This window comes from Neolamprologus multifasciatus, chromosome 3 (genome assembly GCF_963576455.1).
Source record: "Neolamprologus multifasciatus chromosome 3, fNeoMul1.2, whole genome shotgun sequence".
Classification (NCBI taxonomy): Eukaryota; Metazoa; Chordata; class Actinopteri; order Cichliformes; family Cichlidae; genus Neolamprologus; species Neolamprologus multifasciatus.
In genome coordinates this window covers 45,427,516-45,452,741 of record NC_140441.1, presented here as the reverse complement: position 1 = coordinate 45,452,741, position 25,226 = coordinate 45,427,516, and the positions used below count along the sequence as shown (strand labels likewise).

The 25,226-nt window shown below is 41.7% G+C and overlaps 1 protein-coding gene and 1 pseudogene across 3 annotated transcripts in view; both read right to left on the bottom strand.

Annotated features, from left to right (window-relative positions):
* The window catches only part of LOC146523552 (protein NLRC3-like), a 102,147-nt gene that overhangs the window by 21,121 nt on the left and 55,800 nt on the right, over positions 1-25,226 (bottom strand). Inside the window, exon 10 of one of the 2 annotated variants that reach the window (XM_085151099.1) lies at positions 3,829-4,002. The exons of the other annotated variant lie outside the window; for it this stretch is intronic. Coding sequence (XP_085007225.1) covers positions 3,829-4,002 — 174 coding nt within the window. The remainder of the gene's footprint in view (positions 1-3,828; positions 4,003-25,226) is intronic. 2 annotated transcript variants of the gene reach the window in all.
* Positions 8,215-16,647, bottom strand: LOC146523553 (protein NLRC3-like; annotated as a pseudogene). The gene is made up of 5 exons (XR_014872369.1): positions 15,721-16,647; positions 15,459-15,608; positions 10,777-10,855; positions 10,152-10,380; positions 8,215-10,009 (listed from the first exon to the last, which is right to left on the bottom strand). The product of XR_014872369.1 is annotated as a protein NLRC3-like (transcript).

Genomic DNA, 25,226 nt, shown 5'->3' with positions numbered 1-25,226 from the left:
ACTACACACTTTGTTTATGAATTTGGTAAACTGTTGCCTTTGTACCTGTGCTTCTTGGTGGTATTGATTGAGTCTAGCTTCAATCAAACATAATTTATCAGCTAATGAAGCTATATGACTCTGTTCAGCAGGCTGAGCGTCTGAAACCTTCATGTAACATCATACGCCGCTGATATTTGAGAGTCTGTTATACCGTCGTCTTCAAAATCTATGTGTGAATCAACGCTATTTCTGACACATTCTGGTGTGGTGGGTATATGAACAAGATCGAAATCTGATATACTGTACTCAAAAAGAGATGTCCTCCAAGAGATGAAAGTCTGGTCCTCTGGGTCCTTTCTGGATGAAAGTCTGGTCCTCTGGAGTTCCTGTTTCCCGCCAACATCCTTACTACACCCCCTTACCATTTGTCTAGGTGGCTTTGTCTCATTCTTAGTTCAACATTCCGAAATCCCGATTTTTAAATAAAATGATCGCATCAACCCTGGAAAGAAACCCCAGTAGATGTGTGAAAAAACTAGTTAAATTAAAACTAGGGGATTGATTAAATAAAACGCTTGTGAACATGCTGACATTACCCATTCAGAAGAAATTCCCACTTGTGCCGTTTTTAAAATAAATTGCATGCATCGCAGCAAGCTGAGATATTGTCAGATTTAGAAAATTAGTGTGACTAAAACACTATTACCAACACTTTTGACTAGATGTAAATAAAAACCACACCCTCTTTGTTAAGGCGCACTGCGAACCAAAACAGCTTCCACTCCACTCAGCTTCAAAACAAAGAATTGCTTTTAAGAACACATATGTCTGCATAACTGAATGTCGAGATACACCTAAGTGATAAAAATAGTTTAATTAAAAAACCCTATGGTTTGATTAAATTAAAACCCAGTTAAAAACACATAAACTCATATAACCCCCTCTGACGCCCTGTGTGTTTCCATACATGAAGTAGCATGCCCCCCGAGCACACCTGCTGACGCCCTGTGTGTTTCCACACATGAACTAGCATGGCTCTCAGTTAAATACCTTCTCCAGGAACAAAGGCAGTACACAGCTGTTTCACACCTTAAGGTTAACACTCCCTTGCTACTTCCCAGAGTCCTCGAGGAAAACAAAAGACTGCTCCTCTGGAGATGCCCCCGAGCACACCTGCTGACGTCCTGTGTGTTTCCACACATGAACTAACATGCCCCCGAGCACACCTGAACGCGCATGCGCGCACGCACGAATCCGGTCAAACCGCGAATGCAGAGTTCTCCCTGAGCCTAGCACGGCTCTCAGTTAAATACCTTCTCCAGGAACAAAGCCAGTACACAGCTGTTTCACACCTTAAGGTTAACACTCCCTTGCTACTTCCCAGAGTCCTCGAAGAGACAAAAGACTGCTCCTCTGGAGATGCCCCCGAGCACACCTGCTGACGTCCTGTGTGTTTCCACACATGAACGCGCATGCGCCGAGCACACCTGAACGCGCATGAACACACGCACACGCACAAATCCGGTCAAACCGGTTGTCAAACCGGTTTGGTTGGCCGCCATATTGGACTAGTGCCCCCTTATTACTACTGTGGGCGATAAACAAACAAGAGAGATGGACTCGCGACAGAAAAGCCGATCAGCTGATCATTAATCAGTTTCACAATTGAAATAGCAGCAGGAGAGGGAGGGGGAGAGAAGAGGCAGTCGCTCCATGTATCGGTTGTTAAGCTTAACGCGGGAATGCTTTACAAACATTCAGAGATGAACTTACACACTTGCTTTACTTCTCTCTGGGATAAATTCCTCGGAGATGAAATGCTCGTTTGGTAGCGAGGCTACAAATACACACAGCCGCTCTATCACGTGATGCACACTGCTGCGACGTGCTACGGTTATGAAGCGAGTTATGCTTTTTTTCACGTACATTATTTTAGAGCAGAGCTACAGATTAAAAATGTCCAAGGCGAAGCAGTCAAAGTCTGGCTATACTTCACAGCAAAAGATGCAAACTCAACAGCCTGCAACAAGTGCTTTAAGCTGATACTGTGCAAAGAAGGTAACACCTCGAATCTGATGAAACACCTGGTAACGCATAGCGTTTTTTTAAAAGCCGAGAAATGCACCGTATTTGATAGCTTGCTGCAAGACCGAGCGCATCTACTATGGGTGTGGTGCCTGTTATCAGACCCGGAGTTATCAACATCCCCCAAAAACCCGAAGAGGAGAGTCCTGGCCCCTAGCCCTGCCAGTGTAGCAGAAATGATGACGGATGATGATGGCAGCAGCAGCTGTTCTTCTCTGCGCGAGTAGCTTAATGTTGTTCGTGTGTAATTTACGTTGAGTAGGCTAACCACGTTATTACATTAATGCATGTAAGGTGAACTAGCAAACACTGTCGTAGTTACATGCGGCTGTCTTCTTGTTTGATGGCAGATACTCCCTTCACCCTGGCCAAAAAGGCTAAAATGACCAAAGAAAAAGTGGAAAACAGCTAAACATGAGAGGTTTTTGTACAAAGTTTGTGTTCTCCATTCTTTAAGCACCGGCACCGTTTCAAAAGTACGGGGTTGGCAGTTATCAGATAAAACCTAAACGATACCCATCCCTAGCACTCAGTGATGATGGTGCTGTGGCCCCACCACCTCTACCTCTTTGTAAAGGAACTAACTGTAATCTGAAGCTTCAAATGGAACTAAGACTTCCTCCACTAAGTGGCAGTGTTTGATGAGAAAGTGTTAGTGGAGCTGGCCTGGAGTCAGAAACAAGAAGATGCAGGATTTGGGCTGAAATGGGGAAAAGTGGTTAGCACTAGTGTCTTAAAGGAAGAAGGTTGTAGGTTGAAGCTTGTTGGTCTTTCTGTGGAGGTTGGATGTTCTCCCAGTGTCCAATGAAATGCTGCTTAGGTTCATTGGTGCTTCTAAATTGGCTGTAGGTGTGGATGTGAGAGAGTGCTTCTCTGTCTCTCCCTGTTGGCCCTGTGATGGACTGCTCACCTGTGCAGGTGGACCACGCCTCTTGCCCTATGACAGCTAGGGCACAGGCTCCAGCCCTGTGAGCCTAAGCTGAATAAACAGTTAGCAAAAATGATCCATAGATGGCCTGAAATTCCCCAGTTAGCAGTTTGGTAGATAGCTATGACATGCTAATCCCATCCAGCAGCTGTATTCTACCTGTAAGCTGATCCCTGCTGAGCCAAAGCACTTTTTCATATACAAATTACAACCTTTAATAGAAACCTATTGGTCAGCATCTTATTAGCCTGCTGTTAGCTTCATTCCACAGAAGATTGAGAGAAACTAACAGAGTTGATAAAGAATATAGAGAAATGTGCTGATTTAAAGCCTTTGAAGTGCTTCAGATGATCTCTGTCCACTTCTGTCCACTCATTCATTCATGTAAGCTTTCTAATGCGGCTTTGATCTTCACAGTCTGCTTTATGAAACTCATTCTAACCCTGAATGTCAGAGTGTTCCTCCTTCTCTTTCCCATCATTCATGCTGGCAGTGGAGGAGATTTGGATGTTGGACTGTGTTTTGGATGATGTGTGTATGTTTGTGTTGGACTGCTGTCTGTAAAGCAAACAGACATTTTGCTTTGGATTTCAGTGTCAGACAGACTTTACTGTGGAATGAAGAGTTTGAGAGTTTCACAGTGAATTATCCCGTGGATGATTTTTCTTCTTCTTTGAAGGTTTGAAATGTGAACATTGTTCTGCTACAGTCAATGGACTAAACCAGAGAAGAAGAAAACAGACTTTACCATGAAGATCCTCAGTGTGGATCAGTATAATATGAGCCTGATGTCTGCAGTTTAGTGTCAGCACAACTAAAACATGCTGACTGACCTCAGAGTTTTAAGTCCACATCCTGGACTCTCCAGGAAACCACACAGATGCTTCACTCCTGAATCCTGCAGCTTGTTGTAGCTCAGCTCCAGCTCTCTCAGATGGGAGGGGTTGGACTTCAGTGCTGCTGCCAGATAATCACAGCTGATCTTTGACAAACCACAGTCCCTCAATCTGTATAAAGAATGAAAGATCTAAGTTTATTAGACAAAGTGTGAGCTTGAAATCATTCAGTGTTTCATCATCTGTTCAGAGCTGAAGAAGGTTCAGAATGTAGAAGTTTAGAAAATGGAAACTCCAAACAGCTGAAGCCAACAGGAAGCAGCTTCAAAGAAACACAAAAAGAGAAAAAACTCTGAACGTTTCACATTAAAGTCGTACATTTATCATAAAAACAGGTCAAAGACTTGAAAAACTCATGTTTTTCCTTCCAGGAACCACAAGGCTTCACTTTTAAAGGTGAAGTGTGAAAGAAATGGACATATTTGAAGTCCAACACCTTTTTCCAGTCACATTATTAAAGCAGACAAACTACAAGCTCATTTTCATTCCAACAAGTCATCTTCTGACCTGGACTAACAACACTGGTCTCTATGTGCAGCTGGCTGTGAGACCAGTGCTCAGGGACCATCTACAAAGTGCAACACTGAAAGAACATCATACACTAGCTGTTTCCCAAAACGTCGGCTGCATCCTTCGGAGGACCCGGTCTTGGCGGTCTACGTGGGCAAGACCGAAAAGGCTGGAAGTGTGAAGTTGTGAAACGGTACGGTCTTGCCTTCAGATTTGCGTCACCGCTATCTCGATTGAGTTTAATAAACTCGGCCGTCTGCTCCTTGCTATCTAAAATATAACAGGACACTGGCGTAAATTCTCGACCGTCTCACACTTCTGTTTAATCAGTTTTCTGTTTACCGTTTATTCAGTTGTGTGAAAATCCCAGAGGAACCCACCCGATGGATTAATAAAGTTTTATTTAATCTAATAACTTTGATCTCAGTCAAACCGATTTACTCCGGAAAGAAATAAAACACCGAAGAAAGGCAAACAATTACATTTTAAGTTATCCGAGTGACTTATATGTCATGTTTAACCTGAGTAGGGATGGGTACCAGTATCCGGTGCCATGATGGCACCGGTTCTGACATAAACGGTAGTAACCAGACCGAAAAGCAGCGCACATTTCGGTGCTTTATTTTGGTGCTTTTTTTCCTGAGCTGTGATACACTTTAGATTCTAGCCAATCATTTTACGTTTCCGAGGATAGTAGGCGGGTACGTTCTTTTAGAGCAGAGCTACAGATTAAAAATGCCCAAGGTGAAGCAGTCAAAAGTCTGGCTGTACTTCACAGCAAAATATGCAAACTCAGCAGCCTGCATCAAGTGCTTTAAGCTGATACTGTCAAAGGAGGTAAAACCTCGAATCTGATGAAACACCTGGAGACGCATAGCGTTTTTTTTAAAAGCCGAAAAATGCGCCGTATTTGATAACTTGCTGTGAGACCTCACACCAAGCACATCTACTGCAGGTGTGGTGCCTGTTATCGGACCCGGAGTTAGCAACATCCCCCAAAAACCCGAAGAGGAGAGTCCTGGCCCCTAGCCCTGCCAGCGTAGCAGAAATGATGATGGATGATGATGGCAGCAGCAGCCGTTCTTCTCTGCGTGAGTAGCTTAATGTTGTTCGTGTGTAATTTACGTTGAGTAGGCTAACCACGTTATTACATTAATGCATGTAAGGTGAACTAGCAAACACAGTCGTAGTTACTTGTGGCTGTCTTCTTGTTTGATGGCAGATACTCCCTTCACCCTGGCCAAAAAGGCTAAAATGACCAAAGAAAAAGTGGAAAACAGCTAAACATGAGAGGTTTTTGGACAAAGTTTGTGTTTTTTCCATTGTTTAAGCACTGCTTCCAGCCAAGAGTGATACCGCGAAAGAGCCGGGTTCTGAAAATGATGAAGCTGCTCTCGCCGGCTGGAGTGACCATTGAACCCCCTGGCTTGCTATCGTGCGGGTGGGGAACAGACGTCTCGGAAAACGTCGGAACACTTTTGCAAATATGGGATGTCTTGATAAACCAAGCAGATATTTGTAATTTACACAGCTACTTTCTCACCTGAAAATATGTTAAAAGTTTATTTTGTGACCCAGAAAGATTAATAAGAGTTATTTTAAAACTTAGTAGCAGCCGCCATTGTTGGCAGCTGAAATTTAGCTGGGCCACGCTATGAATTCTGGGATATTGTGGGCCACGAAGGACACAATATAGACCCATCTTTTAAATTTGGGGAAATGAAGGACGCATTTGTCGGCCGCATTTGAAGGAGTCGACGAATACGGACAGCCTTCGTCGCCTGGCTGTGACGTAATCGGTCTTCAAATGCGGCCTCCGGAGGATGCAGCCGACGTTTTGGGACACAGCTACTAATTTGCTTCCATCATCCAACCTGAAGAGGAAACAGAGATGGCTCCCCTTCAAAGTAAAAGCTGCTCCTTTTGGACACAGTATCAAAGAAAGTCTACAGTATAACATAGAAAAGACAGAACAAAGTTTTGGTTGTTTTTAAATTGTGCAGAAATGAAACTACACTAAGCTCAATTATGTGACAGACATTTCATCCCATGTCAGTTTGGCCTCATCCTGGGCCGGATTATCCAGCATACACTCTGACCACAGGCCCAGGGGCCACGCACAGCTGGGCTCCATCCAAGAGACACAAAACAAACCAACACAATAATAAAAAGCACCATGTGATCTTCTTACATCTTCAAGACAAACATAGTAAAAACATGAGCATATTTGTTTCCCGATAAAATGATGTGACAGGTAGAACAGAGTAAAGTGGTGGTGTTACAGCCTTTCTCCCCTCTGCTGCCGAGGCTGTTAGTCTCTCCCAAACTCAGCTACAGGACTTCCAAATGAATGAAAGCAGAAGAAGTGGCTTTACAAATGAAAGAGGAAGAGGAGAAGAAGAGGAGAGGGAGGCTACCCTGACCATCACTCCAGCTGAAAACATCACACTTCCATTAAAGTTGGTGAGGAAATGTTGAGCAGGATGAGCTGCTGCCTAATCTGGAGGCTGTAGTAGCAGCTCACAGTCACAGTGGATTTCCACTCATGAAAAAGCTCTGGCTGCTTCATTTCTCATCTCATATCAGAGACTTTAATGCTTCACTGAAGCTGTACTGTGATGCTTCCATATTCCAGTGAGGCCTCCATAATGATTTCAGCTGTTCTGTGCACACACTGTGTGCCCTGTATGGCTCAAAGTCTCTGCAGCCTGTTTTTATCTGCTATCATCAGATCTTCATCATCCTCATTCACATCCCTCACACTCTCTACAGCCTCATCATCACTGACTTCATCTTCACTGACTGATGGAGCACAACATGAACCTGTGGAGGCTGAAACAGTGTCCTGTCAAACATCTCCCCGTCACCACTCCACTTCTGTCAGCCTTTAAAGGAACCCTGCTCAAGTCTGTCACTTCAATTTGGAGCCAAAAGAGGTTAAAGATTATGCCACTACATTCTTGTCTAGAAAATATTAAAAGTGTATTTGGTGATACACAAAAAAGGGTAAAGTTTAAGTATAGTTTGGGTCCACACATGTCCAAACCCTGGTGTGTAGGCCTACTTAGTATTGAGAAAAGCCCACTAAAAGAACGCCCACCAGACCAAAGCAATGGTTTTGACTTGATCAGCATTAACCCCGCCCCCTGACTTTGATGGGTGAAGCTGACAAATAAAATGTATTTATGAACAGCGATGCAGGGCCAGGAGTAGCAACGTGAATTAAATAAATACATCATTAAATAATTCATTAAATGTGTCAGTAAAATAATTAAAATAGAAAACAAACCAGTAATTGATTAAATATGTAATTAACTAATTATAATTGTACATAAATAAATAATGAATTATTTTAAATTAAATTAACTGATAATTCATTATCAATATGTTATTTTAATTAATTATGTACATTTTTAATTAATTACTAAAATAAATAATTCATTAGTGATGTATTTATTTAATACAACCATAAAATTATTGCTAGTTTACTCAAAATAATTTTAAGACATCAATATTAAAGGTTAAATTATGATAATGAATACATGCAACTATAACTGATGACATAAGTATTTGGATTTTTTAAGCTAAAGCAAAGGTGCTGACTCACTTGGCATGTTACTCTCAAATCCTCCCTAATAACAATAACATAATTACACTTTAGCCACAAAAGGGCAGCAGCATTAATACAAGTCACGTGTATATAAAGGTACAGTGATTATATTACAGTGATTTTGACAAAAACGAAACAGAAGTTGATGGCAGTGTGTTTTTCCATAACATACCAACGAAATTAAATAATAAAAACTTTATAACTTACAGAGCTTTTTTAGAGGCTTTGACCACTGGCAGCAGCCTCAGAAGAGCCTCCTCTGAAGCAGAGTATTTCTGCAGGTCAAACACATCCAGATCTTTTTCTGATGACAGTAAGATGAAGACCAGAGCTGACCACTGAGCAGGAGACATTTTATCTGTGGAGAGACGTCCTGATCTCAGGGGCTGTGGATCTCCTCCACTAGAGAACGATCATTCAGTTCATTCAGACAGTGAAACAGATTGATGCTTTTCTCTGCAGACAGATTCTCACTGAGCTTCTTCTTGATGTACTGAACTGCTTCTTGATTGGTCTGTGAGCTACTTCCTGTTTGTGTCATCAGGCCTTGCAAACGAGTTTGATTAGTCTTCAGACCCAAGAGAAAACGAAGGAACAAGTCCAGGTGTCCATTGGGGCTCTGTAAGGCCTTGTCCACAGCACTCTGGTAGAAGTATTTCTCTGAAGATTTTCTTGTTTGAAACACCTTCCAACTTGTTTGTTGTTCTTCCAGCAGATTGAGTCCAGAGTTGATGAAGGTCAGGTGGACATGAAGAGCAGCCAGAAACTCCTGAACACTGAGATGAACAAAGCAGAACACCTTGTCCTGGTACAGTTGTTTCTCCTCTTTAAAGATCTGTGTGAACACTCCTGAGTACACTGACGCTGCTCTGATATCGATGCCACACTCTGTCAGGTCTGATTCATAGAAGATCAGGTTTCCTTTCTGCAGCTGATCAAAAGCCAGTTTTCCCAGTGACTTAATCATCTTCCTGCTCTCTGGACTCCAGTGTTGATCTGTCTCAGCCCCTCCATCATATTTGATCCTCTTGACTTTGGCCTGAACCACCAGGAAGTGGATGTACATCTCAGTCAGGGTCTTGGGCAGCTCTCCTCCCTCTCTGGTTTTCAGCACATCCCCCAGAACTGTAGCAGTGATCCAGCAGAAGACTGGGATGTGACACACGATGTGGAGGCTTCGAGCTTTCTTGATGTGGGAGATGATCCTGCTGGCCTGCTCCTCATCTCTGAATCTCTTCCTGAAGTACTCCTCCTTCTGAGGGTCAGTGAACCCTCTGACCTCTGTCACCATGTCGACACACTGAGGAGGGATCTGATTGGCTGCTGCAGGTCGTGTTGTTATCCAAAGGCGAGCAGAAGGGAGCAGGTTCCCTCTGATGAGGTTTGTCAGCAGCTCATCCAATGAGGTGGACTTTCTTGTTTCAGTCAGGATTTTAGTTTTGTTGAAGTCCAAATTAAGTCGACACTCATCCAGACCATCAAGTATGAACACAACCTGGAAGTCTTCAAGCCTGCAGATTCCTGATTCGTTAGTTTGATTAAAGAAGTGATGAACAAGTTCCACCAAGCTGAACTTTTCCTCTTTCAGCACATTCAGCTCTCTGAAAGTGAATGGAAATATGAACTGGATGTCCTGGTTGGCTTTGTCTTCAGCCCAGTCCAGGCTGTATTTCTGTGTTAAGACCGTTTTCCCAATGCCAGCCACTCCCTTTGTCAGCACTGTTCTGATTGGTTCATCTCTTCCAGGTGAGGCTTTAAAGATGTCTTCTTGTCTGATTGTTGTTTCTGGTCTGTCTGGTTTCCTGGATGCTGTTTCAATCTGTCTGACCTCATGTTCATCATTGACCTCTGCAGTCCCTCCCTCTGTGATGTAGAGCTCTGTGTAGATCTGATTCAGAAGGGTTGGGCTTCCTGCTTTAGCGATCCCCTCAAACACACACTGGAACTTCTTCTTCAGTTGGGCTTTAAGTTCACGTTTACAGAGTGGAGCAAATATTTCTGAAGGTAAGAAATTCAGAAAAAAAATATTATACAATAAATATCATAGCCTTTCAGTACCCTGAAAGGATGAATGTCTAGTGGTCCATTTCTTGAGCTATTAGGAAAGATCAATATTCAGTCTTTAGAGAAATTCTCTTACTGCTCTGCAGATGGTCAGCCATCTCATGCTGCTTAAGTCTCCTCAAGAAGTGAAGTGTGATCTTCAGAAATGCTTCTCTGCAGCTCTTTCTTTCATCTTCATCCTCACCTTCAAACATCTCCTCGTCCTCCATCTGGCTGTTTAAAGTTTCTGGGTGATCTGGACTCAGAACCTTCTGGATCTTCTTCAGCTCGTTCTTCACAAACATGGTGATGTTTTCCTCCAGCCGCTGGAAAAGAAGACTGAATTACCCAGTGGTAAATGGACTGGTTCTTATGTAGCTCTCTTTGATACTCTGTGCACACAAAGCATTTTATACAACATGCCTCATTCAACCAAGCACATTGTTCTATGCTTAAATACTTTCTTTCACACTCTGATGGATGCATCAGAGGGCAGCCTGGGTTTAGTACGTTACCCAGTACATTTGCCAGCCAGGGTTTGATTCACAAACCTTCTGACTAGTAGCTGACCTGCTCACCTCCTGAGTTACAGTCACCCCAATCTCACTGAAATCATGGAGCCCAAACTCTGATTTATGTTGGACACACTGACAATCCTCTGGTCCACAAAGTGCAGCATAGAGGTGACTGAAAAGAACAAATGTAAACATAGTACTACAAACCATAACCACAGAGTCCAGGTGTGTTTGATGTTGCTGTGCAGACTGACCAGTGGAAACCTCTGCTCTCTCCTGGTCCACTCTGTGGAGGAGTAATGTATAATTAGCTCATGTTATGTCTGTCCACATGCAGACACAAGCTAAAGGTCCATGAAGTGATGTTTGGATGGGTTCAGTCAATCAGATGACTGTCATGGTGAAGCTTTGCTAGTCCTGGTGATCCCACTGAGAATTAAAAACTCCTTTGTTTCCAGATGTCTGTAGTTTTCTCCTCAGTTTCTTTAGTCCCAACAACTCTTACCATCTCCTGCATAAAGCTTTCCCTCCATGCTCAGATGCCCTGGAACAAGGTACTCTCTTTATATCAGTGAGTGGTTTAAAGTGACAACTTGCAGTGCTCGCCAAACTTTGTGTCAGCAAAAGTAGTTCTAATGTTTCTTACATTTTTTACATTACAATTTGTTACAAAACTCAGTTCACAACTACACAGTCTGATTTACAAGTACAAAATATTTATGACCACAGTTTGAGCCGATGTATGTCCCGAGTCTGTGGACTCAGTGGTTTTGTTTTGATTGTTATTGTCTTTTGTTACAATTTCATTCTGATTAAGATTTTCTAGTTCTGAGGTTTTGGTTTCTGTGTTTCCTCTGTACTGTGTTAGTATTGTGTCTCTGTGTTCACTTCCTGTTTTATTTTGACAGTGCCATGTCCTATGTTAGTTTGTCTACTTTTCCTTCCCCTTGTCTGGTTATGTCCAATTAATCCTGCTGTGTCTCCCTCCCTTTTCTCATTCCCTGATTGCTCTTTTGTGTATATGAGCCCTTTGTTTTCTCCTGCTTGTTGCTGGTTCGTCTGTGTTATCTCCCCATGTCTCCATTTAAGGTTTCAGGTTAGTTTTTTATTTTTTTCAGTAGAGGTTATCTTAACTTCTGCACAGGCCGTCTCCACTGCACTTCACCGTTTTAATAAAGCTCACTCACTTCACAGCAGTGTCCGCATCTTGGGTCCTTTATTAAATTCAACATGGCTCGTCCCGCTAGCCGTGACATAAGATGTGAAAACAATATCTAAAAAACATGAGGGACAAACAGGGAATAGTTTTAAGGTGCAGGGCCAACAAACTGAGTCTAGCCATAAACTCAGAGTTGATTGAATTAGCATTTTGAATTGGCTGATCTGAGTTACTTCAATCAAGTCTATTTTTACTTTGAGTTGAGATTATATGTGATTAATGTAAAAGAAAAAAGCCATCATCAGCAACTGATTCTGATTTAGCAGGTTTTCAAATCTAAACGGTACCCATTCCTAGCTGGCTTTAGTTAAACCTTTACTTAAAAAGCATCTCTAGACCCAGCTGTCTTAGCTAATTATAGGCCAATCTCCAACCTGACAATCCTTGAAAGAGTAGTTGGGGGGAGACAATCAGAGGGGCAGCGTGATGATCTTAGGTTACAAGCTACCACAGTCAAGTCATTAAGGGAGACGGGATCAAACTGCTCTAAGACAGCTGAGCACACAGGAGAAAGACTCGGATCTGAGGCAGCAGTCGGCGAGACAAGAGCCCTAATAGATAGAACCTTGTAGTTAAAAATGCTAAAAAATCATCACAAATACTTGGTGAAGAAATGACTCCGACATTATCACGTGAACGAAGAAAACGATTGAGGACATTAAAAAGTACCTGAGGCCTGTGACTGTTTACTAACACTAAGTTTAAGACAAACTGTGTCTGCAGTTTTTACAGCTTCTTGGTGAGCAGAAAGACAGAAAGTCCTTAAAATCTGTAGAGAAACATACAATCTGTCCTTTTTCCATCTCCTTTCGGCGCGTCTACAGTCACATCTAAGGGAGCGCGTAGGTTCATTCAACCACAGCTCTGATAAATGCTTAGCGCGCAGAGTCCTGAACGGAGCAATAGAGTCCAAAATATCAGTGCAGGTAGAAAGAAGAATGTCCGAAAGGTCCTCAACACTTTAACAGCTGGAATTCATTATTCCAGAGTCCATAAAGGCAGCAGAAAAAGCGATGCTGTTAGAACATTAAGCGCTCGCTTTTTACGCGCTGAGGCGCACGGCTTATCTACCGAGCAGCGCAGCGTTTCAGTGAACAACACAGGAAAATGATCGGAGATGCCCAACTCAGATATTTCAGTGATGCACACATCCAACCCGTGGGGAAGCTCAAAGTCCAGTGTGTGACCTTTTTCATGCGTGGGACCAGTAACCCACTGGGTCAAGTTAAGAGTCATTTTTGACCAGGACATGTCCTTCAATGCACATATTAAACAAATATGTAATATTGCTTTCTTCCATTTGTGCAACATCTCTAAAGTTAGAAATATCCTGTCTCAGATGTCTCAAATGCATGAATCTAGTTCATGCATTTATTACTTCCAGGCTGGACAACTGTAATTTATTATTATCAGGATGTCCAAAAAACTCCCTGAAAAGCCTTCAGCTAATCCAAAATGCTGCAGCAAGAGTCCTGACAGGGACTAGAAAGAGAGAGCAGATTTCTCCTGTTTTGGCTTCCCTTCACTGGCTTCCTGTTAAATCCAGAATTCAAAATCCTGCTCCTCACATACAAGGTCTTAAATAATCAGGCCCCATCTTATCTTAATGACCTTGTAGTACCATATCACCCTATTAGAGCACTTCGCTCTCACACTGCAGGCCTACTTGTTGTTCCTAGAGTATTTAAAAGTAGAATGGGAGGCAGAGCCTTTCTTCTTACTTAACGATTAAGTCCCTGTATTCCACTGTTATATGGAAATCAGCCATTATAACTTGTGTCAAATCTACTTGTACCTCACAGTTTTCTAAGTACACAGAGAGCAGTAAACCTCAGAGCAGCAGCACATCAGACTGTGTGCAAAAAATCCAGAAGAGAAAATATTTTGACCCATTTCTAAATGATTCTTGTGACCATGCTGCTCCACAACACCTGATCTCTGGTTTCCTGACCTCTTCAAACCCACTTTAATACTTGACTAAACTCATTTTCCTGTTTAGGTGTTAAGGCAAAGCCACCCATCTACAATGCAGGCAACAGCAAACAGAGCTATTTTTTATTCCCTTTGGGTTTTTTCTACTTTTGTGCTACAAAATGTTCAAGCTGATTAAATTCATTAGAACAAAAGTTCAGATAATTTTCTCATATTAATGTTGGAGGTAGAAATTCAGGTAACTTTGCACAAAAACTGGCAGAAATTTCCTTCAAAGATGGAGTTTTTACTTTAATACTGTGAATACATTTCAGAGCCTGTACTCTTTTACCTTTACTTGAGTAAAGAAGTTGAATCAGTATTTCAGCTTTAAGAGGGTATTTTAACACAAACATCAGTCCTTCTACTTAAGTATGTTTGACACTTTGTTTACGCCTAAATTAACTTTACTGTTAACGAGTTTTCATGTTTCTGTAATCCACCAGTGTGCTCATGCCTTTTTAAGTGAAAACATATTTTCAATGATCAAATATAATTATTTTTGTTATTTGTGGATTTTAAATGTCCTTGACAGAAACAGATGATAATCATTATCCTGCACTGTGGTCTCAGGTTTGGTCGAGCTAGCACAAAGAATGGCTGGCTATGTTGAACTTCCTCCTGCGATCTACACTAAGAAGTGAGTCCAACATTAGCAGGGTCTCTTTCCTTTATCTGGATTCACTTTAGCATTCACAGTCACGTGAAGCTTGTTATTAACTCGATAAGTCAACCCAGGGTTTCAGCTGAGCGTTCACATGAAACACATGGTGTTGGCAGCATCTGATCAATCATATTCATGGAGACGTGTATCAGCAACAGAGCAGCTGAGTTTGCAGAAGGAAGTCAAACTAAACCATAGGAACAATATGAGGAGATTACACACATAATAAAATACTAGCAGTAACACAGCTGCTGCAGACAAATCAGTCGTGTGATCGTGTGTGAGAGGAGAAGGACTGTAAAGGAGTTTGCTATTAAAAGCTCTGTATGAATGTGGGAGCATTTGAAGGGCTTTAAAAAGGCCAAAATAAAATAAAAGGCAGCAAAATTGCTGACTGTGAAAGTCACCTGACTTATCAGACCTCTATGATTAAGACCTGTAAGAACACCTATTTGTACTTGTTGGCATTATATCAAATACACACATATATTAAGCCTTTGTTTGAACTCTGGTTGAATTTGTTACTTTCAGACTGTGAAACATCACAGAGGCTGCAGCTGCAGATCTTTTTTTTTTCACCTGGAAATTTACTTTAAATGTTAGATGGAAAATGTATTGCTCAGTTTAACCAAAGTAAGAACAATAATCCATAAACCTTCATAAAGACAAACATCTCCCCAGAACATTGAGCTGCTGAAGTGTCACTGAAGGGAAAAACTATTTGTCCTCCTCCATCCAGCAACACCTGAAACACCTGACTGGAAGCTCCTCCCTACACTGTGTTTGAAGCAAAGCACAAAGGAGACACCTGCTGGAGCAGATGGAGTCCTACAGACACTCAGCCTCTTCACTACACAAACACCTCCTACAACATCCACTCTTTCCACTCTGACTGCTGTGTTTGTGGAAACACTCCAACACACACCACTTCACATACCAACATAGAAATGTGTGTTAAAAAGAGCTGAGCTGATATTAAACATGAGGATTTATTCAAAAATACAGAGTCAGGAACAACATCTAGACACACATTACCTCTCAGCAGCAGAAGAACATCCTTTAAAGTCTACACCCCAATCCTTCGACTCGTTGCTCTTTAAGGAAACACAGCTGGGTTCAGGTCCAGGTTCTGGATTAGTTTTAGGGTTATGTCCAGCTGAGCCTGGTGCGCCCCACAGCTCTGGGCTTTAAAACAACACACACAGAGGTATGAGTGTGAATAATGATGGAGCAGTGATGTGAGTGCTGAGCTGTGTCATGGAGAAGAGTCATGGACAGTTAGAGATGGTCATCTCACCTCTGAGCTTTGGTCTGGCTCTCATGTTCCCCACACAGAGTGGTTTTAGAGGGAGGGACTCCCTCCTCTCTGTCCTCACACTGATCCATGCTGCTCAATTCACATCAGCTCACACATACTTTCTACCTTCACCTGCAGAGGAAACACAAATCATTCATGTGCACATCAACTGAGAGCTGCAGAGGTCGTGTCTGATGTGTTGGACTAACATCCATCTGAGACGCAGCTTTCATCAGTTCACTACAAAAAGTGTCACAGAGCCGAGTTCAGTCTCCAAATCCTCCATTACTGTAGTCCTACAAAGCAGCAGGTCAAACATGGCTGCAGAGAGCAGCTTTATGTCAGTAACAATGTCCAGGACCGAGCTGACTGCTTACAGAGTTCATACTCTAACTGCTAGCTGCTCTGCTAGCTAAGCTAACTCAGTAACAGTGACTCTGACAGCAGTTACTGTGGAACAGCGGCCAAGCTCAGGACACATTCAGTGTGTTTAGTCTGAGTCCTGGACTCTGATTCAATGGATTCAATCCAGCTCAGAGTTTCATGTGTTCATCAGAATAAAATACATGTACTAATATAACAGAAGTAATACTCTGAATGCAGGACTGTAATGGAGGATAAATAAGGTTTTTACAGCCTGAAAGAAACATTCAGTTCATATATTTGTAGACAGTGAAGCAGTTTTTAATACTGCAGCTGTTTCCTTCACCTGTGTGTGTGTGAGCCACACCTTCATGTGCTGCTTTAGAAATATGTGGTCTGACTGCTCAGACTGAGTCTAGGAGGAAAGTTCACACGCTGGAGAAAGTTTTGTTCCTAACTTTGTCAGAGTTCGGCTCCAAAGACAAAGAAGACGGAGCTCACAGTCTGTAGATGGTCCTCAGTGTGTGTGTGTGAAGCCAAGAAAGCACACAGGAGTGTGTTTATGTCAGCAAATCAGTGTGTGTGAAGAGTCTGAGGGAGTGTGTGAATGAGACTAAACACTGAAACCAGCAGTCCAAGAAAAGCGTCTGGATTTCTTTAAGTTTAACTTAAAGAAATCCAGACGCTTTTCTTTTTGTCTCCATAATGTCTCCATAATGCTGCAATGTTATCTGCCCCAGAAACACAGTGTGCAGAAGCTCTGATGGTGACACAGAAAAGTCAAAGTGGAGATACTTCTGTCCACCTTTGATTAGACTCATTATAAAAAGGAAAAAAAAAAGTTTTAACACAGTCATGTTTCCAGTTCACTGACTTACATTTATTCCATGGACACTCACTCTAACCTGAACCACAGCTACAACCCAACATTGTTGAGGCCTCATCTCCTCCTTTCCTGACTGTAGAGGTTAAATATGCAACAACCAACAAATAAAAGAATTTGGTTCATTTCAAAGAAATTCACACGGTGTCCAAGTAAAGTAACCGTAGTAAAGGAGACAACATCCCGTTGATGGTGGGATTATTTGAAAGATTTGCTTCAGTCACGTCACCAAATGCAGTTGAACCACCCGTGGATCCATGTTTGACCATTCTACCACTGTGAGCTCTGCTTTTTAATCATTTTATTATTATCATCATTCATTTATTCATTCTTTGGAGGGGGGCTATTTTCTAATGCCGCCCTAATAAGGTGATGTTCAAGGGGAAATATAACAGAAACTCTTTCAGTGTTATTCATTAATAAATTAACAGATAAACTGTGAAGAAGAAAAAAACTGAGATTTAAAGGAGAGAGTGAGAAACTTGATCATCCATCCTCATAATACATGTTTATGAGTATCTGCTGTGACCATACTGCAGTAATAACTACAAGTCTACATTTCTGTGACTGTTGATCAATCACAGCAGGAATCTGAGCTCATCTCTGCGCACAGAGCAGCTTCAGCTCTGGGATAAACTGCTCGCTTCACGTGCTTCTCAGCTCACAGACACTCATCCTGATATTTTCCTTTAACATTTGATGGTATTTGGAATAGTTGGCAGCAATAAGGATGATTTTATGTAAAAAAAATATTGATATGACCCGTGAATTATTCGTAGATGAGCGTTAGATTAGTTTGATGGGTTAACTCAGAGAGCTGAAGATATTGTGGACATGCTGACCTCGCTCCGTGGTGTACAGGGCCGTTTACCCTCATGATTAATATTCACAATAAAAAAATGAGGCGAACATCATGAAGTCTGTATGTGTTTCATAGTGTCGAACAACCTTTGTACAGTTAAAGCTAACAGTTACTACATGACGGAAACACCAACGTTATTTCTTTTATGAGTTTATCAGGTCACGCTGATTATTGAACAAAAACCCAAACATTAGATAAAACTCCCTGAAAAGCCTTCAGTTAATCCAAAATGCTGCAGCAAGAGTCCTGACAGGGACTAGAAAGAGAGAGCAGATTTCTCCTGTTTTGGCTTCCCTTCATTGGCTTCCTGTTAAATCCAGAATTCAAAATCCTGCTCCTCACATACAAGGTCTTAAATAATCAGGCCCCATCTTATCTTAATGACCTTGTAGTACCATATCACCCTATTAGAGCACTTCGCTCCCGCTCTGCAGGCCTACTTGTTGTTCCTAGAGTATTTAAAACTAGAATGGGAGGCAGAGCCTTCGGTTTTCAGGCCCCTCTTCTGTGGAACCAGCTTCCAGTTTGGATTCAGGAGACAGACACTATCTCTACTTTCAAGATTAGGCTTAAAACTTTCCTTTTTGCTAAAGCATATAGTTAGGGCTGGACCAGGTGACCCTGAATCCGCTCAGGACTCTGCGCGCTAAGCATTTATCAGAGTCGTGGTTGAATGAACATACGCGCTCCCTCAGACGTGACTACAGACATGCTGAAAGGAGATGGAAATAGGACAGATTGCATGTTTCCCTACAGATTTTAAGGACTCGTCTTTCTGCTTACCGAGAATCTGTAAAAACTGCAAAGACACAGTTTGTCTCAAACTTAGTGTCAGTAAACAGTCACAGGCCTCAGGTACTTTTTAATGTTCTTAATCGGTTTCTTAGTTTATGTGATAATTCTGGAGTCACTTCTTCACCAAGTGCGATGATTTTTTAGCATTTTTTAATGACAAGATCCTATCGATTAGGGCCCTTGTCTCGTTGTCTGCTGCCTCAGATCAGAGTCCTTCTCCTGTGTGCTCAGCTGTCTTAGAGCAGTTTGATCCCGTCTCCCTTAAGGACTTGACCACGGTAGTTAGTAACCTAAGATCATCACACTGCCCCTCTGATTGTCTCCCCCTGAGCTTGCTTAAAAGCACTTTTAATACTGTTGGGCCTTTTATCCTGAGATTAATTAATACGTCCCTTGCTACAGGCTGCGTCCCATCATGCTTTAAACAAGCTGTAGTTCAGCCTCTTCTTAAAAAACAAAACCTGGACCCAACTGTTCTGTCCAACTACAGGAATATCTCAAAGCTTCCTTTTCCATCTAAAGTCTTGGTGAAAGTGGTCTACCTACAGTTGCAGGCACACCTTGATTTTAATATGATCTCTGAAAAATTTCAATCTGGTTTTAAATCACTACATAGCACTGGGACGGCACTTTTAAGGATCTTTAACGATATTCTTTTAACTCTGGACTCTGGCAGCCCTGCTGCCTTTTTATTGTTGAACTTGTCAGCAGCTTTTGACATGGTTGACCATGACATCCTGTTATCACGGCTAGAATTTCATGCTGGCCTAAAAGGATCTGCCCTACAGTGGTTTCGTTCCTATTTGTCAGAAAGGTTTTTTTTATGTCAATATGGGCCCCCACAACTCCAAAATAGCCCCTCTTAAATACGGTGTACCTCAAGGCTCTATTTTGGGTCCTGCCCTGTTCGCACTCTATTTGTTGCCATTGGGCTCCATCTTCTCACGGTACAGCATTTCATTTCACTGTTTTGCTGATGATTTGCAGATTTATCTACCTTTAAAAGCAGGGTCAGACCATCCGCAGCTCTTATTACGCTGCCTTGATGATGTCAAACAGTGGTTGTCATTACATTTTTTAAAGCTAAATGAAAATAAAACTGAGGTTGTCATTTTTGGCAACTTTAATCATATCGACAGCACTCTGGGCGCCCTTTCCTCGTATTGTAAAACACATGTAAAAAACCTCGGTGTCTACATTGATGGTTCTTTTAAATTGAATAAGCAGGTGAGTACAGTAGTTCAGTCCTGCTTCTTTCAGTTAAGACAGCTGGCCAAGGTAAAGCCATACCTCCCGGCTAACGTCTTTGAGCGTGTTATTCACCTTTTTCTTACTTGCAGATTAGACTACTGCAATTCATTGTATTATGGTCTAGATCAGGCCACCATCCATCGTCTTCAGATGGTTCAAAATGCAGCTGCTCGCCTGCTAACTGGTACCAAACGGAGAGAGCATATAACCCCAGTTTTAGCTTCTTTACACTGGCTTCCTGTCTCCTACAGGATCCAATTTAAACTTCTACTTTTTGTTTTTAAGTCACTTAATGCCCGAGCCCCTCCTTACCTGTCTGAGCTCCTCTCTGCCTATGCTCCAGGAAAAACCACGAGGTCTAGCTCAAAACTAATGCTGTCCATCCCACGGACTAACCTCAAATCCTGTGGTGATAGATCCTTGTCTGTGGCAGGTCCCAGACTTTGGAATAGTCTCCCCTTAAATATTAGATCTGCACAAACACTTGAGCAATTTAAATCATTACTAAAGACACATTTCTATGCCCTGGCTTTTAACACACTATGACACAAGCATTTTGGTCTTACTTGAATTAGTTTAGTTATTGTTTTAATTCTTTTACTGTCCTATTATTGTTTTTTTACTGTTATTATTGTATTACATTGTTGCTTTTCAATACCATTTTTATATTGTTAAGCACTTTGTGCAACATCGGCTGTTTGAAATGTGCTATATAAATAAATTATTAAATAGACGTAGGATGCTGGGGGATTCCCATGATGCCTTGAGTTTTTCCTTTTCAGTCACCTTTCTTACACAGTATATGTGTTAATAGACCTCTCTGCGTTGAATCATACCTGTTATTAATCTCTGTCTCTCTTCCACAGCATGTCTTTATCCTGTCTTCCTTTCCTCACCCCAACTGGTCGCAGGAGATGGCCCCGCCCCTTCCTGAGCCTGGTTTTTCCTTCCCACTGTCGCCAAAGTGCTTGCTCATAGGGGGTCATATGATTGTTGGGTTTTTCACAAATGCTCTAAAACTGTAGAAGAAGGTTGCATGTGATGAAAAAATATTTTATTATGACTTCACCAGTCTCTATCCCACAGTGCAATCTAAAAAAGATTATCCTGTAGGACACCCTCAAATAATTTGCAGAAACTTGACAGCCTATAAAATTATTTTGGCTTTGTTAAATGCTCAGTACTGCCGCCAAGAGGTCTTTTTCACCCCGTCCTTCCCTACAGGTGCCGCGGCAAACTGATGTTTCTGCTCTGCAGCTTGTGCGCTGAAGACCAGAAGCAGCACACAGCATCTGGGCACAGTGACAGTGAGCGGGTGTTGAATGGCACATGGGTCTCATTTGAGCTTGAAAAAGCTGTTGACAAAGGATACAGGATTGTTTCTATTGATGAGGTGTGGCACTTCCCCAACAAGACTGACACATTGTTTAAAGACTATGTGAAAGCCTTTCTAAAACTTAAACAGGAGGCCTCGGCGTATCCAGAACATGTGAAAACACCTGACGAGCAGCAGAAGTACATAGATGAGTATTATGAGAAGGAGGGAATAATACTAAATATATTATAGAAGCGTTTAATGATGCCACATCCACAACATACGGGTATGTTTTAATAGACTATAAAGCTAAGACCCCGGACTATTTAAGACTCAGAACAAATTTACTGTCAGAACGTCCGGTTGTTTATATCCCAAAACAAAAAACAATGAAGAGGTGAAAGGATGTCATCACGCATGCGGAGGAATCTGTCTCTGTTGGAGTTGATATACAAGTCTCCCCCGGCTCTACCAGAGTTATTATTAGCAATGCAAACTTGGGTTTCATCAATGCATTGTGTGAGATAGCCTTTAACGTATTGCAAGGTAACATTCCACTGACAAATCAGAAGTACAAACAGCTAAAAAAAAAAGATTTAATCAGACTGATTGCTGAAGAAAAGATCAAAACTTTGAAAAAGAGAAAGACAATCAACCAATCTGGCGGGTTTTTACTACCCTTATTAGGGTCTGCAATCCCTTTCATAACCAGTCTGATAGCAAACAGGTGAAAATGGAACATGTGCAGAAGATGTTTTTGGTGCCCCAACATCAGTTAGACTTATTGAAGCAACCGCAGCAGTACACAGGCAACATCAGACAACAGGCTCAGAAAGACTTGGACAAGGAGATGCTTCAAGTGTTACAAGAATCAGACATAGATGTGCATGAGAAAGCTAAAAAATATGGTGATATTCTCCAAAGATACCTCACACTTGTGAGACAAGGTGCCCGTGAAAAGAATATATTGTCTTTATCCCTACCGGAACAATTTAACATGTATGTGCAAACCCAGCCTGCGGACACCCAACCTGTTTATGGTGATGCTGGGGTGAAGGATTTTATTGCAGAGAATGTTTTGACACACATACCTAAAAGGAGAAGGAGGAATGCAGAACTCATTCTCTCGTTGGCCAGACTTGATTTCTTACAATGACAAAGGCGAAATTGTTGTTGATAAACACACCATCCCGGGTTCACACATTTACGACCTGATTAAAGCCGTCACAACCACACACACACCTTCAGACCTATTGGCTGGACGGAGTTTTTACAGGCTGTTTCAGATTTTAACATACCGTTATCAGCCATATCCAACACCGGCGTACGTAAGACCATTGCCATGTATAAAACTGATCACACACTGACTGAAGACCCTGAAGCATTTGAGTGTAACTTTCATTCAAATTAAACTTCATACACAATTACAAAATGGAAAAAATTACTAAATATTAAAACACTACAACCACTGAAGAAACAAATAAAACCAATCACAATCAACATCAAAATATGATAATAGAAACATAGAAGAGACATATCATACAATTCATATACGTTCATGTGATCTCTACGTTCAAAAACCCAATAACCTTGAATCCTTCATTTAAATAACATTTCAATTTCAGCTGGCAGCTGTTGGAGTCAAATTGTTAAATGTCATTGTGTTACTTAAATGTGTAAGTCTTAGTTCAAGCAGCAGGATCAAAGACATTCCTTTGTCTCTGACCACCTCTCCAACCAGTCTGTTGGTGGGGGAGGCTGTAGTGCATGGCTACTCAACTAAGAAGTTAGTTGGGCCAGATTTTCAAACCGAGGAATTTATCTGGGCCAGATATTTTTTTGCAGCCAGTAAGCAGCAGATCATGATCAATTTCAAACCCACACAACTGTATTGAAAAAAAAGTAATTTTTTTTTAATTCCTTTTTCCCCTGTAAATCTGGTGACCTCTCACAAATGCACACCAAAAGGTCCATTTAAAAAAGGGGAACTATAACTAAACTATTTTTTTGCACATTTGAAATAATAATAATAAAAAAAACATTTTGATAATTCCCTTTCAAATTAAAATAAATATTTTGCTGACCACTCACTTTTCCTGCCATGGATGGAGCCCCATCCATCACAAGTATACAGACACGCTTCATATCCAGACCATTTTCCTCAAAAAGAGCTGAAATCTTCTCAAACATTATTTCGCCAGCTGTGTGTCCCTCTAACGGTAGCAAGCCGAGCAATTTCCCATCCAAAAAAACAGACATATATGCACAACTGTGCATTATCAGTTCTGTCTGTGAACCCATCTCCTGCTATAGATATTACATCAGTTTTCCTCAGGTCATCTAACAGCATTTCAAACTCGTCTGACGCCAGAACTTCAACTCTACGAACTGTCTGACAGGGGTACGTTTTTAATAGCAGATGTCACACTTACTTTAATTTTTTCGTCACTTATCACTGCATCCACCACGGCCAGCATGCAGTATTTCACTGTTTCAGAATCTGTGAAAGGCCTTTTCTTCTTCGCCAAGAAGCAAACACGAAGGGAAGCTGCTGCAACTCTCTCTTGGACTGTACAGGACCCTCACCATGGTAGTACAACTCCGGTTGTAAGATTATTAAACTCGCAGTTAAACTGTACTTTTGCAGCCCTCTCCTGAGATTGCTCTGGAAAGTTTATGTAGAAAGTCTGGTGTTTGTCATTGTGGTGCCTTCGTAAGTACAGCAACACACTCACTGCAAATTAAACACATTGGTTTGGCATTTGGATTTGGCGGTAAAATGAATAAGTATTTGTCAGTCCAGGCAGGGTTCATTGTCAATTTTGCGCTTTTGGACTGAGAAAGACGTGCTGTTGTCGCATCATATATTACGATGATTGTTTAATATGTTTACATCACAGTGAAATGTGGGTTAAATATTGCTAGGCTACTGAAGTGTTGCATTCATAGTCTACACTACGCTGTAGGAATTTTTAGTTTTTTAATTTTTAAAAAATTAATTAATGAATTAATTTTTTGCGTTTTCTCTGTGTTTCTGCCAGGACCACAGGCAGGGCCACTCGCAGGTTGCTTCTGGGCCGCATTTGGCCCGCTGGCCGCCATTTGAATAGGCTTGCTGTAGTGTTTTATTATAGGGACATCCTATCTGAAGGTTCTGTTTTCTTGGTTAATAAGCTTCCTACTTTTATGACCCAGGAGGTCACACAAACGCACCCCCAAACACACACACACACACACACACACACACACACACACACACACACACATTCAAGCACATGCATATACACACACATACATAAGGAGGTCTGGTTTCCCCGCCAGTTTCAAGCAGGGTTAAGGATGGTTTCTCCACTGAAAGGAGGTTTTTCCTCCTCCGCTGAGGGCGTTGAGTGTTTGGTTTCTCCACCAATATGTAAGGAGGATAGAGCTCTCATTGGTGCCTATTTTGTGTGTGAACGCGTGTGTGAGCGAGTGCAGGCCAGACGTGGTCTGTGTGAGTGTGGCTGATTGTTGTATTGTAATGGGGAATAAACTGAGTAATTCTGCCTTGAAAGGGGATGAAATACATTGCAAAGTATTTACTGGGCAGCACGTAGTATGTAGATCATTGAAGGAAGAAAGTAATGAATTTGTGCACAAAGCAGATGGAACAGTGAGTGTGAATGTGTCTGACGTCACTGTGTGTGTGAGACACAGAGAGGTGTGAAAGACAAAGTCAAACATCCAAACTCAGCCTGCAGTTCTGTTCTGTGATTCTACATTTGACTATCCGTTGAGTTTGGTGTGTACTTCTGCTTTGTTCAGATGCATTTAGATACATCACCTCCACTCTCCTGTCTTTCCTTCTCTACCATTGCCTCCTAACTAGGGATGGGTACCGGTATCCGATGCCATTATGGCACCGGTTCTGACATAAACGTAAGTAACCAGACTGAAAAGCAGCGCACATTTCGGTGCTTTTTTCGGTGCTTTTTTTCCTGAGATGTCATACACTTTGGATTTTAGCCAATCATTTTACCTTTCCAAGGATAGTAGGC